Source organism: Podarcis vaucheri, assembly GCF_965113315.1.
Source record: "Podarcis vaucheri genome assembly, chromosome: 3".
Taxonomy (NCBI): Eukaryota; Metazoa; Chordata; class Lepidosauria; order Squamata; family Lacertidae; genus Podarcis; species Podarcis vaucheri.
The window spans coordinates 104,106,861-104,128,510 of record NC_138761.1 but is presented as its reverse complement, the minus strand read 5'-3'; the positions used below and the strand labels follow the sequence as shown (position 1 = coordinate 104,128,510).

Here is a 21,650-nt window from a genome sequence, read left to right as displayed (position 1 = left end):
CCGTGCCCATAGAGAATATTAAAAAAATTAGACAAGTGAGATGGTGCAGACAATACAGTATTGAATTTGAACAGATTTTATTCCCTTTTTAGTTTTGCTTTTTAACAATCAAAATGGTTCATAGATATGTTTGTTATTCACCGTATTGTTTTTATTCCAGGTTACTGGGTACTACACCTTTCCTTATTGTGTCCTACTTCTTCCTGTGGTACTGCCCAAGCGTTATAGAAGCAAAAGATGTATGGTATATGGCTTTCTTCTGCCTTTTCCAGGCATTGAGTACAGTAAGTTGATCAATACTGACACCCTTTTCCTCTGCAATTAGATGCTTCTGGACATCGCATCCGTCGGATCACAATTATTTCTAATATAGAACGAGACAACTATTTGGTCATATAGGCTAGGAAGTGAGGAACTGCACCTCTGCAGTGTAACTTGATTAATTTAGAAAGTACAGAGGGATTTCAGCAGGCCAGTTAATGAAAGCTGCTGTACATCATATTTTAATGTAGATCTGCTACCACATCGCAAAGGCTTTTTTGCATATCTTGGAAAGATACAAACAGTACTCTAGATCCTATTGCATCAGTGAGACAACATTCATGAAATAATATGTCACAAAGACAAAGAAATATTTGCTGGGAGCCACCAGTGATTGTTTGGCTTTCTTAGTTAACATATAAGCATATATGCCTGAGGTTCAGTACAGCTGTTAAATTCTGTTAAAGTCTCATGCCTTTATACTGTAACAATGGGCTTTTAGAAGTAAGAGATGAGTTTGTGTTTCTTTATTCATCTGAGATATTTACTCAGTTGCCTTGCTATAAATCTGTTTGGAAATAGGTCAACAAACAACAATGCCCTCCATTAGAGTGACTTTTTGTTGTTCTTTTAGGATGATGGTGCACTCCACCCTCGCGAAATGCTATTCATCGCACAGTACAAATATGCCTCACAGCTTATTATACTTTCTGTACCCATATTTGTGCTCAGTTGTACTCATTTCCTTAATGCCTCCATAGAACCTATTCAGGTTTTGGAAACGTACTTTCACAAGGGGGTGCCACAGCCTGACTGCTATCTAAGAGGACTCTGGGATATTGCTCTGGGCCTTTTAATCTCAGTAGTTAACACTTCTGCCAATCCTGAAGCTTCCTTCTTTGATCCCTTCATGGGGGGTGGGGGAATCTGCTGGAACAGAAAAGTCATCAGGGGTAAAATATTCATCTTTACAAAAAAGAATTAAGAAGAAGAAACTTCCTCATACCCTTTTGCCAGGCAATGCGTGGGCATTTTCGGATATATACCAACAGCACCCCTGTATTTATCTCATAATTTTTGTGCATGCTTGATTGGGATAGAAAGGGGAAGGCCAATTTTTAATCTGAATGGGTACTTAGTTCTAGCTAGTGCAGGTTTTCTATTAGCATTATAGGCATAAGAAATGCAGAACATTCTTCTAGTTCATATTTGAAAATGCCCTTAATTTTTCTGAACAGTAATGTTGTCGTTTTTTTACCATAAATGCTTGCTTCAAATATTAAAAGTTTTAAATCAAGGATGAGCAGTGGAGCTTTCCTGTGTTTAGGAGACCTCTGTCAACACACCTGGGATCTGTGCCTCCTGCAGAGCAGCATTTCAGGAAATTCTAGAACAGGGGTAGCTAACCCATTTTTGGTCTAAGGGCTGCATTCACCTTTTGTCAACTCTTTTTTGCAAGGGGGGGGGATATATGCTTTTGAAGCGTGTGGCCAACCCATACTCTGCCACACAAAGCATCAACTGAGCCATGCAGAACATCTGGGGTATATCTTTCTGTCCCCACTTACAAAATGATTCCCTTGATGACCAGGGTGGGGGTGATCTACCTCCCCATCAGTGCACTTGACTGTGCACAGTGCACTGTGCCTATTTATTTACCTTACCACTGTTGGTTGGGAAAGGAAAAGATAGGTATAAAAAGGAGAATTCCTGGATGTCCAGACCCAGGTTTGGGGCAAGTACTCTTTGGTGAGAGTACTCTTTGGTGTGATTTAAAATCACAAAACATGCAGCAAGGTAAAGCACGGAAATACAGGCCATTATACCTTTAAAATATGCCCTTCTCAGTTCCTTCCAAATTTTCCCACTTCCCTTAGAATAGAAAAATACCATCCGTTGGTAAGTTAACATGGTTTACTTACAAACTCTTCAAAGGTCAGAATCATGTGCTTTTCCATACAGCATTCAGAAAACACAGGCAGTAAAGACTTAGGTTAGTTCCAAAGTGGTGGAAGTTCCTAAATAATTTGTATAGATACACAAAGATGGCTTTGTAGGAACCAAGCTCAGACCTCTTTACACACCAGAGTTCGCATGGTAGACTGAGGGAACAATAGACTAGACTTCCTTTCTGCCAAAGTAGGGTGTATGTGACCTAGCTAAGCCCGGCAGGACAGCTTATTCTGGCACTAACCCTTTCGTGCATTAATTACACTTAAGAATTTTGGTTATATGAGGCTGATTATCCTATAGCCACAACCGTCAAAACGAGTGAGGTCTTTGGGGTCCAGAAAAAAATTGTCGGGGAGTTGAGTGAAGAAACTCCTGCCTCCAAGGATGGCTAAGGCTCTTTTTACTTCCTTTTTGAGCTATTGCACATTTGAAGGTTGGAGGAGAAAGGTACAGCATGCCTCATAAGGAGCAGGATTACTGGGCCTAACTACATAGCAAGCCTTCTGGTTACGATGAAAAGCAGCATGCTAAAGTGATACATTTTTCCAGTGCTTTTTTTCCCCTCTTAAAAAAATGTTTAGGGGTACTCTCATTTTCCTACTCATATTGAAATACTACCCCTCAATGAAGCCAAACTTAGAGTCACAAAATGTTTAAGGGTATGCATGCCCCTGCGCCCCCCAAGAAAAGAGCACTGCATTTTCCTAACTGGTGTGTGTGTACTTTCGTTACAGCTATTCCATGTACCATATACAGCTCTAGTCATGTTTTTGAGCGCAGACCAGAAGGAACGAGATTCAGCAACGGCATACCGTGAGTCTTACTGAGCATGCTGCATGTAGCATGCTGCTCTGGAGACTCCCTTCCCCCCAAACATATTGGGGGAGCTGTGGCAAAGGGGTGGAGACTAGTGTTGAAAAACAGAAAAGCTCAGTTCTCTTGTGTTGCCAAACTATGGGTTGGTGTTTTGTAAGCAAGCCTCAGAATTGCATGATTCCCCATCCCCTTCCTTCCTGTCCTTTCACACCCTGATTCTCTCCCTGCCTCAATGTTTCAGGCAAACCACAGTTGCTACTATTATATCCAAATTAGCAAATTCCTTTAACACTTGCCCTCCAAATTAGAACTGGGAGTCATGGTTTGAAGCTGGTTTCAGTTTTGTTCCCCCCCCTGTTTCAGATGCAGGGAAGGAATTGAAGCATGAAGATGGAGGGAGAGGAGGAATCATGGCTCAATGTAGCCACTAGTAACATAGTTTGAACTACAGTGGTGCCTCGCAAGACGAAAAGAATCCGTTCCGCGAGTCTCTTCGTCTTGCGTTTTTTTTGTCTTGCAAAGCAAGCCCATTAGCGGCTTAGCGGATAAGCGTTATTAGCGGCTTAGCGGGCTTAGCGGATCAGCTGATAAGCGGCTTAGCGGCTTGGGGAAAGGGGGGGAGGGAAAAAACCCCACAGGAACTCGCAAGACATTTTTGTCTTGCGAAGCAAGCCCATAGGAAATTCATTTTGCGAAGCACCTCCAAAATGGAAAACCCTTTCGTCTAGCGGGTTTTCCGTCTTGCGAGGCATTCGTCTTGCGGGGCACCACTGTATATTGCAAGACAGATGACTCCAGAAAGTCTGTTCTTGTCTATAGGAGCTCATAATCTTTAAGGGAGGGGTGGGTAGCTGCTTCTTTTTTGAGCTAAGAGTCACATTGACACATTGTCAACCCTCCTAGCCCCTAGTGGGTGTCACCAAGCAAGAATAGCTGGGGGCAGTTTTATTTCTTTATGTAAAAGGCAATATTTGTGGCGGGGGGTCACAAAAATCTTTTGACATCACAACAGGGGAGTTCTCAGTTATTTCTGAGCCTTGTTGGCAGCTGTTCCACCATTTCAGGTTTAAAAAGAAGTGGGCTTTCCCCCCTACTTTAGGAATGGGATTTGAAGGTCTTGGAACATTGGTTGGAGCTACACTCCAGGTCAGTATGGTTTCCGATGCTCACAGCTCTGACCACTGTAACGATAGTGTGGATAACATGGACTCTCCCACCAATCTGTACGGAAACAGTTCCAGTGTTCCAGACATGACTGAGGCAGTAAGTTGAAAAGCTTTCAAAAGATTTGGGGTGGGTGGGAAGGGAGCATCCTGTATTTCACCATCCTACTGCCTAGATATGTTATTGATTTTCTTAATAGCAATGGCAATAGAATTGGGACAGGAACTTTCCTAAAATTAGGGTTGCCATACGTCTGGAATTCGCTGGACGTACCCAGAATACTGTAGTAGGAAGCAGTGTCTGGGCAGAAATTGGAAAAATGTCTGGGAAAATCCAGACGTATGGCAACCTATGTCAGCAGTGTTGTTTTTGCTGATTTTCCTTAATAATAGCTCGAGGTTGTCATGGGGGGGGCAGTTTTGCCAAAAAAGCTCAACCACTTTGACAAAAAAGGAGAAGCTCAAAATCTTTGCCAACCAGTTTTTGAAATATGGTAACCCTACTAAAATGAACTTTGAGATAAACATGATAGTGGGATTCATTACTTCTGAGGGATGTTTAGTATTTCATTTATTGTCTGCTAATCTTATTTTTTCAATTATCTGTTCAACACCACTGAGCTTTGGTTTACACACACACACAGTATGTTTGTACGTGTGTGCGCGTGTGTGCGCGCACACACACAAATCTTGAATAAATAAAATAAAATATGTTTGGGATTTGATGTGTGCTGGGAGTTGTGGTCCCAGTCGCAGTGCCACCCTCCCCTAGGCAGTGACTAAAGTGAGGTGTGATAGAACAAACTGAAACAGACAACAATTTGGATTTAAAATGGCCACAACTTTATAGATTACATATGTTGGTGGAATTTTGGCTCAGAGTAAAGTAAAGTTTCAGTGTAAAGTTTTTTATTTAACTGGAAGGTGAAGATGAAAATTAAACTATAAAATAGAATGAGTAGTTGTACATGAGTTAAAATAATAAAGTCTGGGTAAAGACTATCAACTTTATCAGATCAAGTATAATTCCAGATTTGCTGGCTTGTGACAAGGATTGTATTTAAAATGATGGTTCCATTGTACTATATATGTCATAAAGGAATGCCAAATCATATAAAATGTTTCTTGAGGTTCTAGTCTTTGTCAAAACCTCAGATTCTGCATGATTTTCTCCATTATAGCTATATTCCAGAGTGATCAGTACAAAGTGTCCAGTGTTAAGATTTGGGGTTGTTTTCCATTAAGTTACAATTACTATTCATGCTCCCAAGATGATATATAAGACCAATTCTTTTGACAATATATTTACATTGTTATCATAAAAAATACTCAGTAATATTAATTTCGGATAGCAAACAACAATTTCTTTAGTAATGTTTATCATTTCTATCAAATTTATGTTCCAAAAATCTTGTACCAATTCCCACTATAAATGATAACATGTGCCAAGTTTATCGCAACCTCTCCAACCGTTAAGTGATACAGAAGAAAACATTTTTGACATTTGGAAAGGAGTGTGATGCCATCTGTGTAACAATTTTAAGGTGTTTACTCTGAGAAAACTGGAAACAGATTTTAAGGGTTGTGAATCCCAAATTTTATTCTAATCTTTGGGGGAAATTTATGTGCCAGTATCTAGTTCCCATATCTTTTTAAGAGGTTCCATAGATCCGTAAGTTACATTAAGCAATAGAGTACAATTTAGAAACTAATCCTTTTGCCCCTCTACCCATTGTGCTTCATAGATTTTCATATATATATATATATATATATATATATATATATATATTCATTTTGTTTGTATCAAGCATTTTCTCACCTATATAGTCTTATTGAAATTTGATTCCCTTTTTCCACCCCACATCACCACTACCACCTATTTTTATTTTTTAGAACAAAAAACTCTACATGATTGCAGGAGGAACAATATCAGTATTATACATCATTGGCATTATTGCCCTTTGCACTGGAGTGAGAGAAAAAGTAGGTGAGTTTATTTAATCGCAACAAACATTCCTAATACATTTCTTTCCTACTTTAAAAACAAGGTATCAGCTATGCATTTATATATTTATATATGTATTTATTTATTTATTCCACTCGTTATAGATCCTTATGCCTTAAAATCAGACCAACAAATTCCCTTCCTTAAGGGACACAAACTTGCACTGATGTGTGGACCATATGTGAAACTTGCAGCATCATTTCTCCTGATTTCAACAGCTGTTCAGGTAATTCTAGTTCATAAGAGGATTTGCAGCAGCATAGATTGTACCTGAACTATGAAAGAACCCACATCAACTGTGAAACAGAAACATGGTCATATATATATATATATATATATATATTTGCTTTCGTAGATTTTCACGGGTACAGGAATGCAGGTTTTGGTGTCTTCGGGTGTCTTCCCGTGTAAGAGTCGGGGTGTCTGTGCGACGTTTCGACGAGGTCTCACTCGTCATCTTCAGGCTGGTGCTTTCGGCTTCTTGTTACTGGAACAGAGCAGAATCTGGTGTTTGAGTTTCTATAAATACTGTTGAGGGGTGTGGTGTATAGCCTCCAACGTTCTGGGCAGAGAGGAAGTTCCTAGATTAGTGTGCCTTTTCTTCTTTTGTTCCTTAATTACTTGAGGGATATCTTGAGTGATTTCATGAGTGATATTCTGAATACCACTGGGTGGGTCATTAAGTGTAGATTAGTTGCTAAAGCTTTCGTGTCTTGACCTCTTGAGCTTGTGAAGAGTTTTTCTGAGAAGATGGCTGTGCTGCATTTAGTTGTGCTCTGGCTTGGCTTCGTGTATAGGGGCGAGCTGTGGTTTTGTGCCTTGTGCCAGCCAGATCTGTGTAGGGATTGCAGGGGGGTGCAGCATCCGGAGGTGCCACTATAGTTTGGCTACTGGATGGAGTCTGTAATATGTCTGTGGAGAGGGTCTGGGTTTGGGTCTGGTGTGGTTGATTGGTGACGGCGTTCTGTGTGCCTCTGGTTCTGGTGTCGGTTTTTGTGGGGAGGGCTAATTTCCAGATGTCTGGCAGGCGGGACGTGTCGTCACGCTTGTTCATGTTGTGAGGGTGTTTCTCTATCTCGATGGCTTCCATGATTATTCTCTTGTGGTGATGTTCCATGTTAAAGAGCAATTTGGAATCTGCAAAATTAATTTCGTGTCCTGTTTCTTTCATGTGTTGGAAAAGAGAGGAAGTTTTTTCTTCTTTTTTGACGGCATTCTTGTGTTCTGCGATACGTGCATTTATTCGTCTGTTTGTTTGTCCAATGTACGTGGCTGGGCAGACTTTGCAGGGTATTTCATAGACCCCTTGGTTTTCCAGCTGGATTTTGTCTTTTGGGTTTCTGAGGATATTGGCTATTTTTTGGTTGGTGCAGAAGGCTGTTTTGATATTGTGTTTATGGAGGATTTTGCTGATTTTGTCTGTAGTGCCCTTGATATAAGGAAGGAGGGCCATGCCATTGTTTTCTTCTGTGTCTTGGTTTTTGGGGGGTGTTTCTTTTTGGATTAGCTTCGTAACCCTGTTTTTCTGGTATCCATTGGCGATTAACACATTTGAGAGATTCTGTAACTCAGTTGTCAAGTGGTCTTTGTCAGCCAGGCGTTTGGTTCTGGAGATGAGAGTCTTGGCTACGGAGTTTATTTGTGCAGGGTGGTGGTGTGATTGTGCATGTAAGTAGCGGTTGGTGTGTGTTTTTTTCCGGTAGACACCAAAACCTGCATATATATATATATGCTTTCGTAGATTTTCACGGGTACAGGAATGCAGGTTTTGGTGTCTTCGGGTGTCTTCCCGTGTAAGAGTCGGGGTGTCTGTGCGACGTTTCGACGAGGTCTCACTCGTCATCTTCAGGCTGGTGCTTTCGGCTTCTTGTTACTGGAACAAGAAGCCGAAAGCACCAGCCTGAAGATGACGAGTGAGACCTCGTCGAAACGTCGCACAGACACCCCGACTCTTACACGGGAAGACACCCGAAGACACCAAAACCTGCATTCCTGTACCCGTGAAAATCTACGAAAGCATATATATATATATATATATATATATATATATATATATATATGCATGCAGGTTTTGGTGTCTTCGGGTGTCTTCCCGTGTAAGAGTCGGGGTGTCTGGGCGACGTTTCGACGAGGTCTCACTCGTCATCTTCAGGCTGGAGCTTTCGGCTTCTTGTTACTGGAGTAACAAGAAGCCGAAAGCTCCAGCCTGAAGATGACGAGTGAGACCTCGTCGAAACGTCGCCCAGACACCCCGACTCTTACACGGGAAGACACCCGAAGACACCAAAACCTGCATTCCTGTACCCGTGAAAATCTACGAAAGCAAATATATATATATATATATATACTTAGTTAGTTAGTTACAAACCACCAGCGTTAAGTTGGAAGCTGTAGTGGATTTTCCCCCACTTCAAGATGGTTGGACCATCTCAAGAGCTCCTTCTACCAAACTCATTCTTTGGATCTTTAACAAATACAAATACCATTTTAAAATATAACAATAATTGAACAACAGCTTATCCAAAAGCAGTCCAATTAGCTCAGCGATGGATGATGATGCAGAAGGTCCAAGGTTCAATACCTGGCATTTCCCTGTGGGGCTGGAAATGTCCACTGCCTGAAACCCTTGTGAAGTATAATTGTTCAATTCACACTGAAATGGAGAATGCCTATGTATATTATAATAATAATATACAAAAAAATAAAATAAAAAGGAAAAGGAAAATTTTAAAACGTTTTAAAAAGAACTCTGCGCCCCTCTGGATCCCCCTAGACCGCAGCAGCAGTGACAGCACCCGTCCCTGTGAGGCTACAGGTCCCGCCCTGGGCCAGGTGGTAAGTGGCAGGAAGGAGCAGGGCCCTCAGACACTCACACAGGAGAGTCCTCCTGGGCATCAGAGCGCAGCAGTCCCTGTGAGGCTTCAGGCCCCGCCCTGGACCAGGTAGGTGGTAAGCGGCAAGAGCAGGGCCCTCAGACACTCACACAGGAGAATCCTCCTGGGCAACAGAGCGCAGCAGTCCTTGTGAGGCTTCAGGCCCCGCCCTGGGCCAGGTGGCAGGAAGGAGCAGGGCCCTCAGACACTCACACAGGAGAGTCCTCCTGGGCAGCAGAGCGCAGCAGTCCTTGTGAGGCTTCAGGCCCCGCCCTGGGCCAGATGGTGAGTGGCAGGAAGGAGCAGGGCCCTCAGACACTCACACAGGAGAGTGTGAGTTTTACTGAACGCTTTAACTTGGGGATTTTCCATGGGGCTATATTAAGCTCTCTAAGCTCCTAGATGGGTTGATAATTTACTGTTACTCTTCTCTTGCTAGCTAACACCTGGTGTTAGATCACATGAGAGTATTGAATTGCAAATCACCATTTTGAAAGGGAGTGGCCTTTGGTCTTTGTTCCCATACTCCTTGGGGTAGGGATACGTAAATGAGCTCAACAGCCTTGGGGCTGGAATACAGGCTAATGGAGTCTTTGAGAGAGAGCTATGTTTGTCAGCTCTGATTATGTTATTTTATTTCTAAGAAGCTGAGCCTGTGCTGGCCATTGCACATGACCTTATGGATATTTTGGATGTATCATTTACTGTGTTTTGTTCTGTTTTGAATAAAGTTCTGCATGTAAAGCTTTGAATCAAACATGGGTCTGGACAACGGCTTATTCCAAAATGAACCAGTCGTTATGCATCCAGTTGCTTCAAGCTGTGCAATCTGCATTAACCCTGGCGAGACACTGCCAGTCATTGTGGACTGACTTTAGGGGTCTGTCATACTTTTATAGTGGATCTTGTCCAGTTCATTGGTGGCACTGGAAACGATCTCCCACATAAATATGTCCTCGTTGGAGTAAAAGATGTTGATTATCAGTGACATAAACTGGGCAGCCTCTGCCTGGAAGACACAGGTCTCACCTTTTCACTATGCTGTATTTGTTTGGGCATTTTGATGAAAGTTGGGAGATAAGCCAGTGATAACCCTCTGTTTGCTGCACACATGAAGGGTTATTTATCTGATGTTAGTGAACTAATCCACTACCACCTATAGAGGAAACTCTCTATAAGACCATTACAGTGGTACCTCGGGTTAAGTACTTAATTCGTTCTGGAGGTCCATACTTAATATGAAACTGTTCTTAACCTGAAGCACCACTTTAGCTAATGGGGCCTCCTGCTGCTGCCGCGCCACCAGAGCATGATTTCTGTTCTCATCCTGAAGCAAAGTTCTTAACCTGAAGCACTATTTTTGGGTTAGCGGAGTCTGTAACCTGAAGCGTATGTAACTGTACGTAGATAGTCTAAAATTGCCTAACTGCATAACTGCTAGTTTATGTTAGATGTACCTGTACTGGAACAAATTTTGTTGTTTTTAATATATTCAAAAAGTGCATGTATATATATTTGCATTGTTTAAATGGCATGCATAATGAGAGATTTTGATTATGCTCCCTGCTAGTAGCAGCTTTGTCTTTGCCAGCCAGCATGTGTTTAATTATTATAGCAATCAGTTCACATGCGCTCTTGTTCAGCATTTGTAAATGGGAAATCTGGTTTTAAACCATTTAAATGGCCTTGATTAATCAACCCTGCTCCATGTTTGCTTTGTGACTAATTTATCGTTTTGTTCCTCCTCTTGTCTTCAACTCTCCAGGTTGTACAAAACAACTTTGTCCTCTTTTGTTCTGCTGCAACTAATCTTCACAACCACATTGATTATTTAGTGCTGATTGTCTTGGTAAGCATGTGGACAAAGCAGAGCCTCCTTGCAAAGTATGTTGCTCTTAAGCTCTTATTTTCATAATATGGTATGCATATCACTATTTAGTCCCTGGATCATGCCACACCCAGGGTTAATTTCATGTCATCAGGCAAGTAAATGATCTGGATTGCAGCTAGGAAGTTGGACAGGGTGTGAAATTAATTGAGTTTGATTTGCGTTTTAAAAACATTATTTGCTAACTCTCTGATCAGCTTTTTGACCCATGTTTATCGAGTTCACATGATAGAGATGGTGCAGTGGGTTAGTGTGTCTGGCTTTTAACCAGAAGGTTGGTGGTTCGAGCCCACCCAGGGATGGTTTTGGGCAGGATTCTTGCATTGCAAGGGGGTTGGACTAGATAACAGTTCTGTGATTCTATGAGACCTGCTTTGTGGTGAACCCATATGGCCTAGTTTGTGCCCCTCCCTTTTTGTGATGTGTGCAATTATTCATATGGTGCTTCCTCGATCCCCTTGATATGAAGCATGCTTTCTCCTGTAATGGTTTTTCCTCATCATTCATAGATATCTGCAGCACTGAGCGTTCCATGCTGGCAATGGTTTCTGAACAAGTTCGGCAAAAAGACTACAGCGGGTGGGATATCAGTAAGTAAGCAACTGAGGCACTAAATGCAAGCTGGCATTTTTGTACTTTAGAAATAGCCTTTTCTGGGATTGCACCAAACATTTTTAACAATGCTTTTGAAACTTGAGACACCTCCCCCCTTTTGGCCTTTGTGCTTCTTTTCCTAGCCAGGCCAACATAGGCTCCCAATTTCTGGTTATCGTTCAGATTTGTCTTCATTTTTCCTGCATTCCCTCCTACTTTGGATTGGATCATTCTCTCCTTCACACTATGGGCTTTACTCTGCCTTGATAGGTAGGATGTAGATTATATAATGCAAGGTTAATTAAAGGCTACTTCTGGTAACATTGCATTCTTTCCTGCAGTCTTCAAGAGACTACCCAGTGTTTCCCTTGAAGCCATTGTTTAATCCAATATAAGGGAAATCTTGATTAATTTTAACCACAGGGAATTTTGACGATGGCAAACTGCTTGATTTTGGCTGGTATAGTATAAAGCACGCTTAGAACATTCTTAAATTGGTCAACCTGGTACTTTTATCTTTCTGAAATTTATAACATGAAGTCTTAGAGCATTTTATTTTCCTAAGGGCTTATTCTCTCATGCCTTTAATCAAGGTTCTCTGTCACCACTCTGGTTTAGAATATCATATAATTGCTTACCCAAATGAGCTAATTATAAAATCTGTGCATATCGGGAGTTCCTGAACTGTGTCAGGGAGGAAGATACTTTGTAAGTGCAGATTTTCTGTTACAATTAACGAGAAGGCTAAGAGTAAGCATACCTACAATCATTTGTCTGCAAAGAGCATAGATACATCAGCCGTGAATTTATTTCCTGCTTCTCTGCTTATGCTAGCAAAGCTTTTAAGAATATTAGTGTGAGCCTCTGGAATGTTGGGTCATACTCCTTCTTTACAAGAAAATCCAATTTTATGACACTATTGGTTTATAAATATCTGGGTGCTTTGGCTTCCAAGTGGGTAAACACTGCTCCTGTGCTTAATCTGTGCACATGGCAATCTTGTATTGTTGGAGTGCTCTCTTGTGGTGAAACAAGGTCTATTGCTGAGCACTACAGACTAATTCAAGTGTGTGTATTTCTCATTCAGAGTTCTGTTGATTGTTGACTCTTTCGTTTTAGAAACACTGGTTATTATAGGCAGAGCTGTCTAGCTTGAGTGTCTGCTTATGAATGATTAGGCAGCGCTTCTAAGCAGAGCTTGCTCAGCTATGTACAGTCATACCTTGGAAGTTAAACAGAATCTGTTCTGGAAGTCGGCTTGACTTCCAAAATGTTTGGAAACCAAAGTGCAGCTTCTGATTGGCTGCAGGAAGCTCCTGCAGCCAATCGGAAGCTGCGCCGGATGTTTGGCTTCTAAAAATCTTTCAGAAACTGGAACACTAACTACTGGGTTTTGATCGTTCGGGAGCCGATTTGTTCGGGACCCAAGGCATTTGAGATCCAAGGTACGACTGTATATATTTGATGCTTGCATAGCATGGGGAGCATGAGCCAGAAATGTCTGGCCCATGCACACCTGTAAGAAATTATAAAATTAGAAAGATATGGTGTCAACATGGATTGGCAGATATTTTCCTCACAGAGCAAACTGGGTGTGTTCTACACTGTGGTGGATACGAGATGCACTGTGTGAGGCAGAGGCAGGAAGTCCATGATTTCCCCTGCAGCAAACACAGCCTGCATCTTTAACCTCTTGAGTGGATGACCACAGGTTGCATATAGGAAGCACAAGTGTGTCTGTTGTGTTCAGATTTATAGCTTCTGCGGGTGGGGCGGAGGGCTCCAAAATAAATCAGGGCCCAAATACATGTAATAAGAGGTTTGACTTCAGAGTGTCAACAGGTGAAGCTCTCCCCGTAATTGTCTTTCCAAATGACAAAAGGCTTTAAGCAGGTCATATTTCTACCTGCATACAGACGCGAAAACCAGGGTCTTCCCCAAATGCCCACCCTGTTCCATGAAAAAAACACAAGCTTCATGAACTGCAAACCAAATGCATTATTTTCATCAACTGATCTTAGGCTGACAATACTGCATTTGGTGTAAGACTGGGCTTAGTAATTCTGGATGTTGTTTGCGGGGAAGGTAGTCAGCCTTTCGATTTAGAGTAGTTAAGGTCCAGGTGCCCATGCTTGGATAAATTTAAGACTAAATGGTTAAAAAGCAAGCAGTTGTCACGATCCAAGGGACGTCCTCAGGAACTGGGGTCCACTAACAGACGATATAAGCCTCCACCAAAGCACCCACGCCATCACCGAGGGCAGGGTTGCAGGTGCAAGGGAAAGCGGTTTGGATTCAGAGCGCTGGAAGAAGCCTTTTGGACCCAGAATGCATCCTCCAGCCTTCTCAGGCTCTCTCCTAGGGAGTTCCCAACAGGGAACTTCTTAGCACACCCGATTTCAGCGGAGTTCCCTGTCGGCATTGCTCAGCTGATGGGAACTGGCAGGGAGCCCTTTCAAAGGAACAAATCAGAAGCTTCCTTTAAGCTGTCAGCTGTTCCTTTATAACAAAGTCCGTACCTGATCCACATCAGACATAGCAGGTATGAGGCAGGTGAGCACCATTTGTAGGATACAGCGTTGCAGGCCAAATGGGAGCCACGTCCCCCACTCCTGCTTCTCAACTCCACAGTAAGTAACACTGATCTAACCATACACATTTCTCCCGATTTCCGTTTCTTCCAGTTGATGATTCCTGCTTCGACCTTGCTGGTGTTCTTTCCAGAACCGGCTGTTGCCTACCTTTCGGCTGGTGTTTCAGGGATTAGCATTGCAGCCTCTTTGCTGTTGCCATGGTAGGACAGTCTTATAGGTGTGTGTGTACATATGCGTACCAGGTACAAAATCAACAGTTATCAGCATTTAAAAGGAAATATCTGTTACACAGTAGGATGTGTGGGACATCAGACTTTGTAGTTTCTGTAAGGTATGCGCTTATGCCCTACCTGTGCCCTGTATCAGGGCACTAAGAAAAAGAGCAGTGTATCACAGCAGACATTTACTCGCCCAAACTCACAGGCCAGTTCTTTTTTCGCCTGCACGCAGTGAAAGCAGCTTTTCATGCTATTTTCCCCCTAGCATAGATAAGAGATTGGGTGTGGAAATATGCAAAAGGGGATGTGAGAAGAGTTGCACAAATGTCTTGTTTCTCTCTTTAATCCTCACCTTAGGAGAAGTAGCCCCTGCCATATTAATACTTCCTTGAAATGTTAGTCATCACTAAGAAGGACTTAAACTTACATTTATTCATCTCCTATAGAGAGCACAGCCAGCCACCTTAAGATGGCTACTGCATTTGTAAAAAGGTTTATGGGAACATAATAATAAACGTACAACATAATTTGTATTGGTTGAGAGCAGATCAAAGAACTGTTCAAACAGAGGAATGAATTTTCTTGAGAGTCGCACTGGTGTTTTCAGCCAGTATAATACCTGCAGATGCTTTGAAAATCTGCTATCTTGTTAGGAGCATAGATATTTGGGATCTCTCTCTCTCTCTCTCTCTCATTATGGCTTAAGAGGTTTTACAAATGTCTCTTACTGTAACTCATTACAAAAGTCCTCCTGGGGAATATGCTACACTCATTCAGTTTTATTCTCTGTTGTTCTAGACATCACTAACCTATCAGCAGAAGTAATTAAATTTGATGTTAATCAAGAGTGCAGTCCCAGCCTCCCTCCCTCATGCTTATTCCAGAATAGCAAACCTCTGCCAGTGTTAAGTTTCTATCCATTAACTTGCGAGATCATTAATTGCTTCAGGATTCCTACCTGACCTGACCTAATTAGTTTGTAAACCCTCCATGTTTTACATAAGTGGTATAATATTTATTAATTGTGCCACAAAAGATGAAAATGTCTTTCTTTTAAAGTACTGTATGCTGCTCATTAAAATGTCACATCTTTTTTCCAGAAATATCTAATGGATGTGTAATTATTTTCATTGGTTGGTTAAAGGTCCATGTTGCCTGATGTAGTCGACTACTTTCGGGTGCAAAATCCTAATTCAGTAGGACATGAAACCATCTTTTATGCTTCATATACCTTTTTTCATAAGATGTCAGCAGGAATTGGACTAGGAATTTCTGCAGCTAGTCTGAAGTGAGTAAAACGTGTGCATGCGCACACACACATGGTTGCTCCAGACATAGATATAGGACCACATTATAAATATCCATGTGTCAGTATCTGGGTTCTTTTAGGTACATAGGAACCCAGGGCATGGTAAACTAATATGGGGTTTGTTCAGTTAAACTCTCAGTATCACTTATAGTTCAAGGCTCTTATTACCACTAGAACCAGCATCCACGCCCAGGAGCATCAGTAAGCAGGAAGTGGTGAATCTCTGAGTATCAAACCTAGTGAGAGCCAGTCAAGTGAGGTGGCTAAAGAGTCAAACTAGGTCTGAGGAGCATCCAAGTTAAAATCCTCACCATGAGGTTTGCTGGGCAAAAAGAAAAACAAACAAATACAAAAAAGGGAGGTTCACTAGATGTCCTTAGGCGAGTCTCAGTTTCTCAGATTGCAGACCTGCCATGTTGTAAAAATAGGCAGCAGGAGACCCTCGAATGACATTCCGAGCGGAATCTAAATGTGAAAATTAATATTTGTTTACCTGATACAAAAAGCCTTTTGGAATCCAAAGCCAGCCCTGCTTAGTTTTCAACCTACTTGGAATATACAAGCTATGGATTTTGGCTCTTTCCTAATGAGGGTTGAAAACAACAACACTCATTTAACAGCTTGGAAGCAGTGTGTAGAGACAAGTTCCTACATGTCAAATTATATTTATTTCATAAAATCTATATGCTGCTCGATTGTAGAAGACCTCAAAGCAGTTCACATGTACAAATTGTTGTTGGGGGTGCTGTGCGAACCTGCACAGATGTACAATTCCACTTTCCATGGCTAGTATGATGAGTCTCACCTTTCCCTACTGACCTTGAAAGTGGGGAAAGGGGTTGGGTATCATCCCCACAGTTATACTGGGCTTATGAAGCACAAACTACAAGCCTCAGTCCTCTTTATCAAATGGATCCGCTCCCAAGTGTGTAGGAATTGTTCCAACACTGATGTTGTGCCCCAGAGCTGGTCAGAGGCCTCCAGAAGCTCTGTGTAACTGCAAAGGTGATTCCTTACACCTTCCCTATACCCAAGCTTAGAGAGGGAGGAGGGAAATAGGACTGTCCTTAATCCTGCACTGTGTTTTTCCGAGATGCAGTTTGAAGTTGGGTAAAGTCTCTGCTCCTTTTGGTTGCTACCACAGCCACCTGAAGTTTGTGGACCCCTGTGCATTTATATTGCAAATTTCATCAGAGCTCCATTGAACTGCCTGAATGTGCATTTTGATGTGAAATAGGAAGTGCATCAGTTAAAAAGTCACAAAATCCAGCTAGTGTTTGAGTGAGTAGCAAAGACTCCACATGCAATTTTTAGTGCAAGACAATTTAAAATTAAGTCTTGCCTCAATGCAGTGAACATGCTCTACTCCTGTTTAGTGTCTGCAGACAGGGAACTTATAGTTCACAGAATTTCTAGCAGATAATGAATTCTACTGCATTCTGCTTGCTTAAAAATGTCAAAAAAGTTTCATAGGATACAAAGTTTAATAAATACATGTCCTTGTACAGGGTGAAATAAATTAATTCCACAATGTGAAACTGGTTTGCCGAAGATTTCGGCTACAGAATGTAGATAATAATTGGCTCATTGCTTCAGTCTTGACCACAGCGAAAGGTAAAAACATGACTCTGTTTCATCTGTAAGCCCCTGCCTTCTTCATTACTCAGATCTGGCATCAGCAAGAAAAACAATCTCCAAGGAAGCTGAGATGATATCAAGGAGCCAGTGAAACCCCAGGGAAAAAAATTATGGGGAAGGCTCTACATTGTGGGTGGGAGAGGTTACACACACACACACACACACACACACACACACACACACACACTAAATATAGTATGAAGATACGACTGTAACATCTGTATTTATTTTTTTAATAGTCTTGCAGGCTTCAAATCAGGGGTGTGCAAACAGTCTCACAGTGTTGTTATCATGCTGAAAGTCTTGGTTGGAGCAGTCCCATCTATTCTCGTGCCATTAGGCTTGTTTATACTCATTTTCTATCCAATCAATGAAGAAACTCGACAGGAAACAAAACATGCCCTTGAAAGACGAAGGTAAGTATGTACCTACAACAGATTCTCTTAGTGCTCACTATGGAAGAGCGAGGCTATTTCAAAAGCAAACACCTTGTATTACGCTGCATACAGAGAACCCCTTTACTGACCTAGAAAACAAAGCCTTTTACTTTGAAAATCTTACTGCATTGCTTGACTACCAGCATTTTCTGGCTTCATTTCAGCAGAGGCTCTATAGGCTTTCCATATGGTATGATGTAATGCCCTGCTATTGCATTTTTGCATTGTTACTAATGTCAGTGCAAAGCTGCAAAGGGAAGTGCAAAGGAAAGTGGTTTTTGTTGACTGCCCCTTCGCCCTGCACTTCTCAGGGCCACCTCCTACAGTGTTCTGGAGGGTCCATCAACACTCTAAAGCAGCAGTAGGGGAGAGGCCCCACCGGTCCAAAAGCATTCCCCACCTCTGAGCTACAAGCTGCCACTTCAAATACTACAAAGGGGCAGGACCATGTAACCGCCCTGAAAGTTACAAAAGCATGGAAGAATAGTTGCCAGGTTCCCAATGCCTCAGGAACAATTTCAGATGATGCATAACTGAAACGAAACACTTCAAAAAGGCTGGGTTCCGGGGATGCAGGTGGCGCTGTGGTCTAAACCACTGAGCCTCTTGAACTTGCCGTTTGGTAGGTCGGCAATTCGAATCCATGTGACGGAGTGAGCTCCTGTTGCTCTGTCCCAGCTTCTGCCAACCTAACAGTTTGAAAGCACACCAGTACAAGTAGGTAAATAGGTACCGCTGTGGCGGGAAGGTAAACGGCGTTTCCGTGCGCTCTGGCACTTGTCACAGTGTTCCATTGTATCAGAAGTGGTTTAGTCATGCTGGCCACATGACCCGGAAAGCTGTCTGTGGGCAAATGCCAGCTCCCTTAGCCTGAAAAACGAGATGAACATCGCATCCCATAGTCACCTTTGATTGGACTTAACCATCCAGGAATCCTTTACCTTTTACCTTTATTAGATGTCATTGTCTTAGCACCTATGTTACTATGTCAACCACAGAAAGCACATTTCTTCATGTGTGGTTCTTTTGCATTTTTTAAAACAGGCATCGTGCAAGCATTTTCCGTGAGAATGAAGAAATCACTCCTCTTTGAAAGCCGGAATAGCTTGTGGTAACGAAAACCTAACCAGGCAGCAGTGCTTTGTGGGATAAAAGGCTGTTCCATATTCCACCGAAGCTTTATTTCACGGATGATACACACATCTATTTATCAAGGCTAAATGAATTCAAAACACATTGTAACTTGGAGCATAGTTTGGAGAGGAATGCTTAGAACCTATATGTATAGAACACTGGGGAAACTGCTTGCTGCTCTTTCCACTGATCTACAGCTATACTGAGGATTGGAAAACAAGCTGTCTTCTAAGCACTGCCCGACGGTCTGTCTCCAAGGATGAGTAGTCCTCAAAATTTCAACTAAGAGGTCACGTTATCCATGCCTACGCAGACTCTCTGTTCATCAAACAATCCCCTTTCACAATTTGTTATAAATAACCGATTAGAGCAAAAATAAAAATGGGGGGATCTTCTTTTCTTCATCAACCCTTCAAAGTGTCGGCATGTTTTCATGATTTTAAAATGTAATGTTTTTCACCTTCTACTTATCTAAATCAAGACTTTTATAGACACTTGGTTATGTCCCATTAAAAGTGGCTCTATGGAAAAACATATTGCCAAATAGAAAGGCTTGCTTTTCATGTGCTTTTTAAATTCAAGCCCATATTTAAACTATCAAATTAAGGCTGTGACAAAGCAAGAGCATCTGTAATCCAGCATGATGCTCCAAAAGAAAAGAAAAGAGAAAAACCTTTAATTGTGTCTTTGCTTCTGTAAAATGTTGGAGATTTGCTATTCTAAGTGAACAGCTAGGTCCATGATTATTTACCTGGAGATAACATTGAGTGTGGCTCTTCAAAATCAAGGGTTCAGACAATTGCCACTCCGTTGCATTATTACTTTTGGCATTTCTTGGTATGATAGTATGTGCAAGAGGGTTGGAGGTAGTTTATTTAAATAATAACTAATCAGGTGAAAACCATATTTTTTCCAGGTACTATATTATTGGGAGAACCCTTTTGATTGCTACAAGGTTATTGCACAAAATAGTTGACACTCTTTGGGAGTACCACATGGTCCACCACTGATTTTGTAGTCAGATGTTCATGTGGAGGTTCTGTTGTGGATCGAGGGCCCGACCCCGCTATGTGAAATAAATACACAAGGACACGTGATATAAGGTTAATGGGCAAGAAAAGGCCACAACTTTATTGATTACAGCAGTGAAAAGGTATTGGCTTAGGCATTGGATGACTATAGGTGGTGGGTTTATTCAACAGTAGGTGGAGCCTGTTGATGCTCATCCAACTATAGGTTCACCCCCTGATGTCACCGAGGGTCGTGCCATGGCCTCCCGCCAAGCAGGCATCGGACGGAATACACGACCGCCAGATTCCTTTAACGGAATAACCCACGGTAGATAGCATAGGCGATGGCCACACCTAGCCCTTGACACAGCACAACACATGAATCCAATGCCTAACCGCCACCCGAGCCGCAAAGGGGCTCGCCGCCAATACCCTCACAGCTGCAACCAATCCCTAATGCTGCTAATGACACTGTCCAACCAAATATCATTCCCAATGTCTGTTAGATGAACTCTGTCATTCCGGTACATGGCTTGGTCGCCGATCCGGATACGGTCATGATAAATGACTCGGCCATAAATAAAGCGCACACAACGGGCTACCGCCCGGTTCAGGAATTTCCTGTTTTTTTCAAAGGCCATACAGTTCTGCGCACCGCGCCAGGCAATTCTTTTCAAGCAGGAGGACCAGAACACCATTGTTCCAGGGCACAAGGCCGCAATCGACTCCAAGTCTCTTTTTATGCGCCACAACAAATGACTCGGCCATTCATAAAGCGCACCCAACGGGCTACCGCCCGGTTCAGGAGTTTCCTGGTTTTTTCAATGGCCATACAGTTCTGCGCACCGCGCCAGACAATTCTTTTCAAGAAGGAGGACCAGAACACCATTGTTCCAGGGCACAAGGCCGCAATCGACTCCAAGTCTCTTTTTATGCACCCCAACAAATCCCCGCTTCACCTATTGGCCAGGTCATTCTTTCCCAAGTGAATGATAAAGATGTCAGGAGGGCCAAAGATGGCAACGCTGTCAATCAGCAATGGCATAAGCTCTTCCCACCGCATGCCGCGTCACAACAACCAGGCAACTTGTATCCCAGGAGGCAAACCAAGATGATGGGTAAGGCCGCTGCTGACAGCCCGAACGTGGGCCCAAAGAACAATACTGTGGCCGCAAATCCACACGGTGCCCCCGGAAACAGCTGAGAATGAAAGAAAGGAGAAAGCGGGTAAGTAGATTCAGTGTAGCAGAGCGCAAACTAACGTATATAACCCTTATAAGCATTGGATTTCCATCGGCCCATTTCTTTAATCTTGTCCGCAGGCAAGCCCAGGCATGCGGCAGTTGAGGCAGCACCGATCCTAAAGGACTGGGCGGCATAAGCCCGGGAAGCTAAACCGCAAGCATCAATAGCTTTGCAGAGTGCCCTGGTGAATTGGTGTCTCAGTAAAGGGGACCCGTCTTCGTGTAGCAGAAGTGGACCCTGACCAGGTGGTCTGAGGCAAAGATACTGCCTGGTGTCCTTTACCGGACAAGAACCCTGCCCCCGGACGCTGTGAGTTTTAGAAGGACACCCCTACCGGCCCGATCAGTTTTGGATTGTCGTATCCGTACCAACATGCTCGCCTCAGACAGCTGTACATCTTCCATAAGGAGGCCCCGCATCACACCATTCGCACTACCTTTGACTACGACCCGCCCACTCTTAGGGCGGCAAAAGGCGATGGCATATGCCTCAGAAAAGAGGCGGGCCTCAAA

At 42.6% G+C, this 21,650-nt stretch overlaps 1 protein-coding gene across 4 annotated transcripts in view; it reads left to right on the top strand.

Moving 5' to 3' along the window:
• Window positions 1-19,291, top strand: part of MFSD2B (MFSD2 lysolipid transporter B, sphingolipid) — a 34,052-nt gene extending 14,761 nt beyond the window's left edge. For all 4 annotated transcript variants that reach the window (XM_082215574.1, XM_082215577.1, XM_082215575.1 and 1 more), the window contains exons 4-14: window positions 161-284; window positions 2,949-3,027; window positions 4,130-4,293; window positions 6,087-6,180; window positions 6,303-6,424; window positions 10,837-10,920; window positions 11,469-11,549; window positions 14,238-14,347; window positions 15,510-15,653; window positions 17,552-17,728; window positions 18,794-19,291. In XM_082215574.1, coding sequence (XP_082071700.1) covers window positions 161-284; window positions 2,949-3,027; window positions 4,130-4,293; window positions 6,087-6,180; window positions 6,303-6,424; window positions 10,837-10,920; window positions 11,469-11,549; window positions 14,238-14,347; window positions 15,510-15,653; window positions 17,552-17,728; window positions 18,794-18,842 — 1,228 coding nt within the window. In that variant the 3' untranslated portion in view covers window positions 18,843-19,291. The remainder of the gene's footprint in view (window positions 1-160; window positions 285-2,948; window positions 3,028-4,129; window positions 4,294-6,086; window positions 6,181-6,302; window positions 6,425-10,836; window positions 10,921-11,468; window positions 11,550-14,237; window positions 14,348-15,509; window positions 15,654-17,551; window positions 17,729-18,793) is intronic.
• The last annotated feature ends 2,359 nt before the right edge of the window (window positions 19,292-21,650 follow it).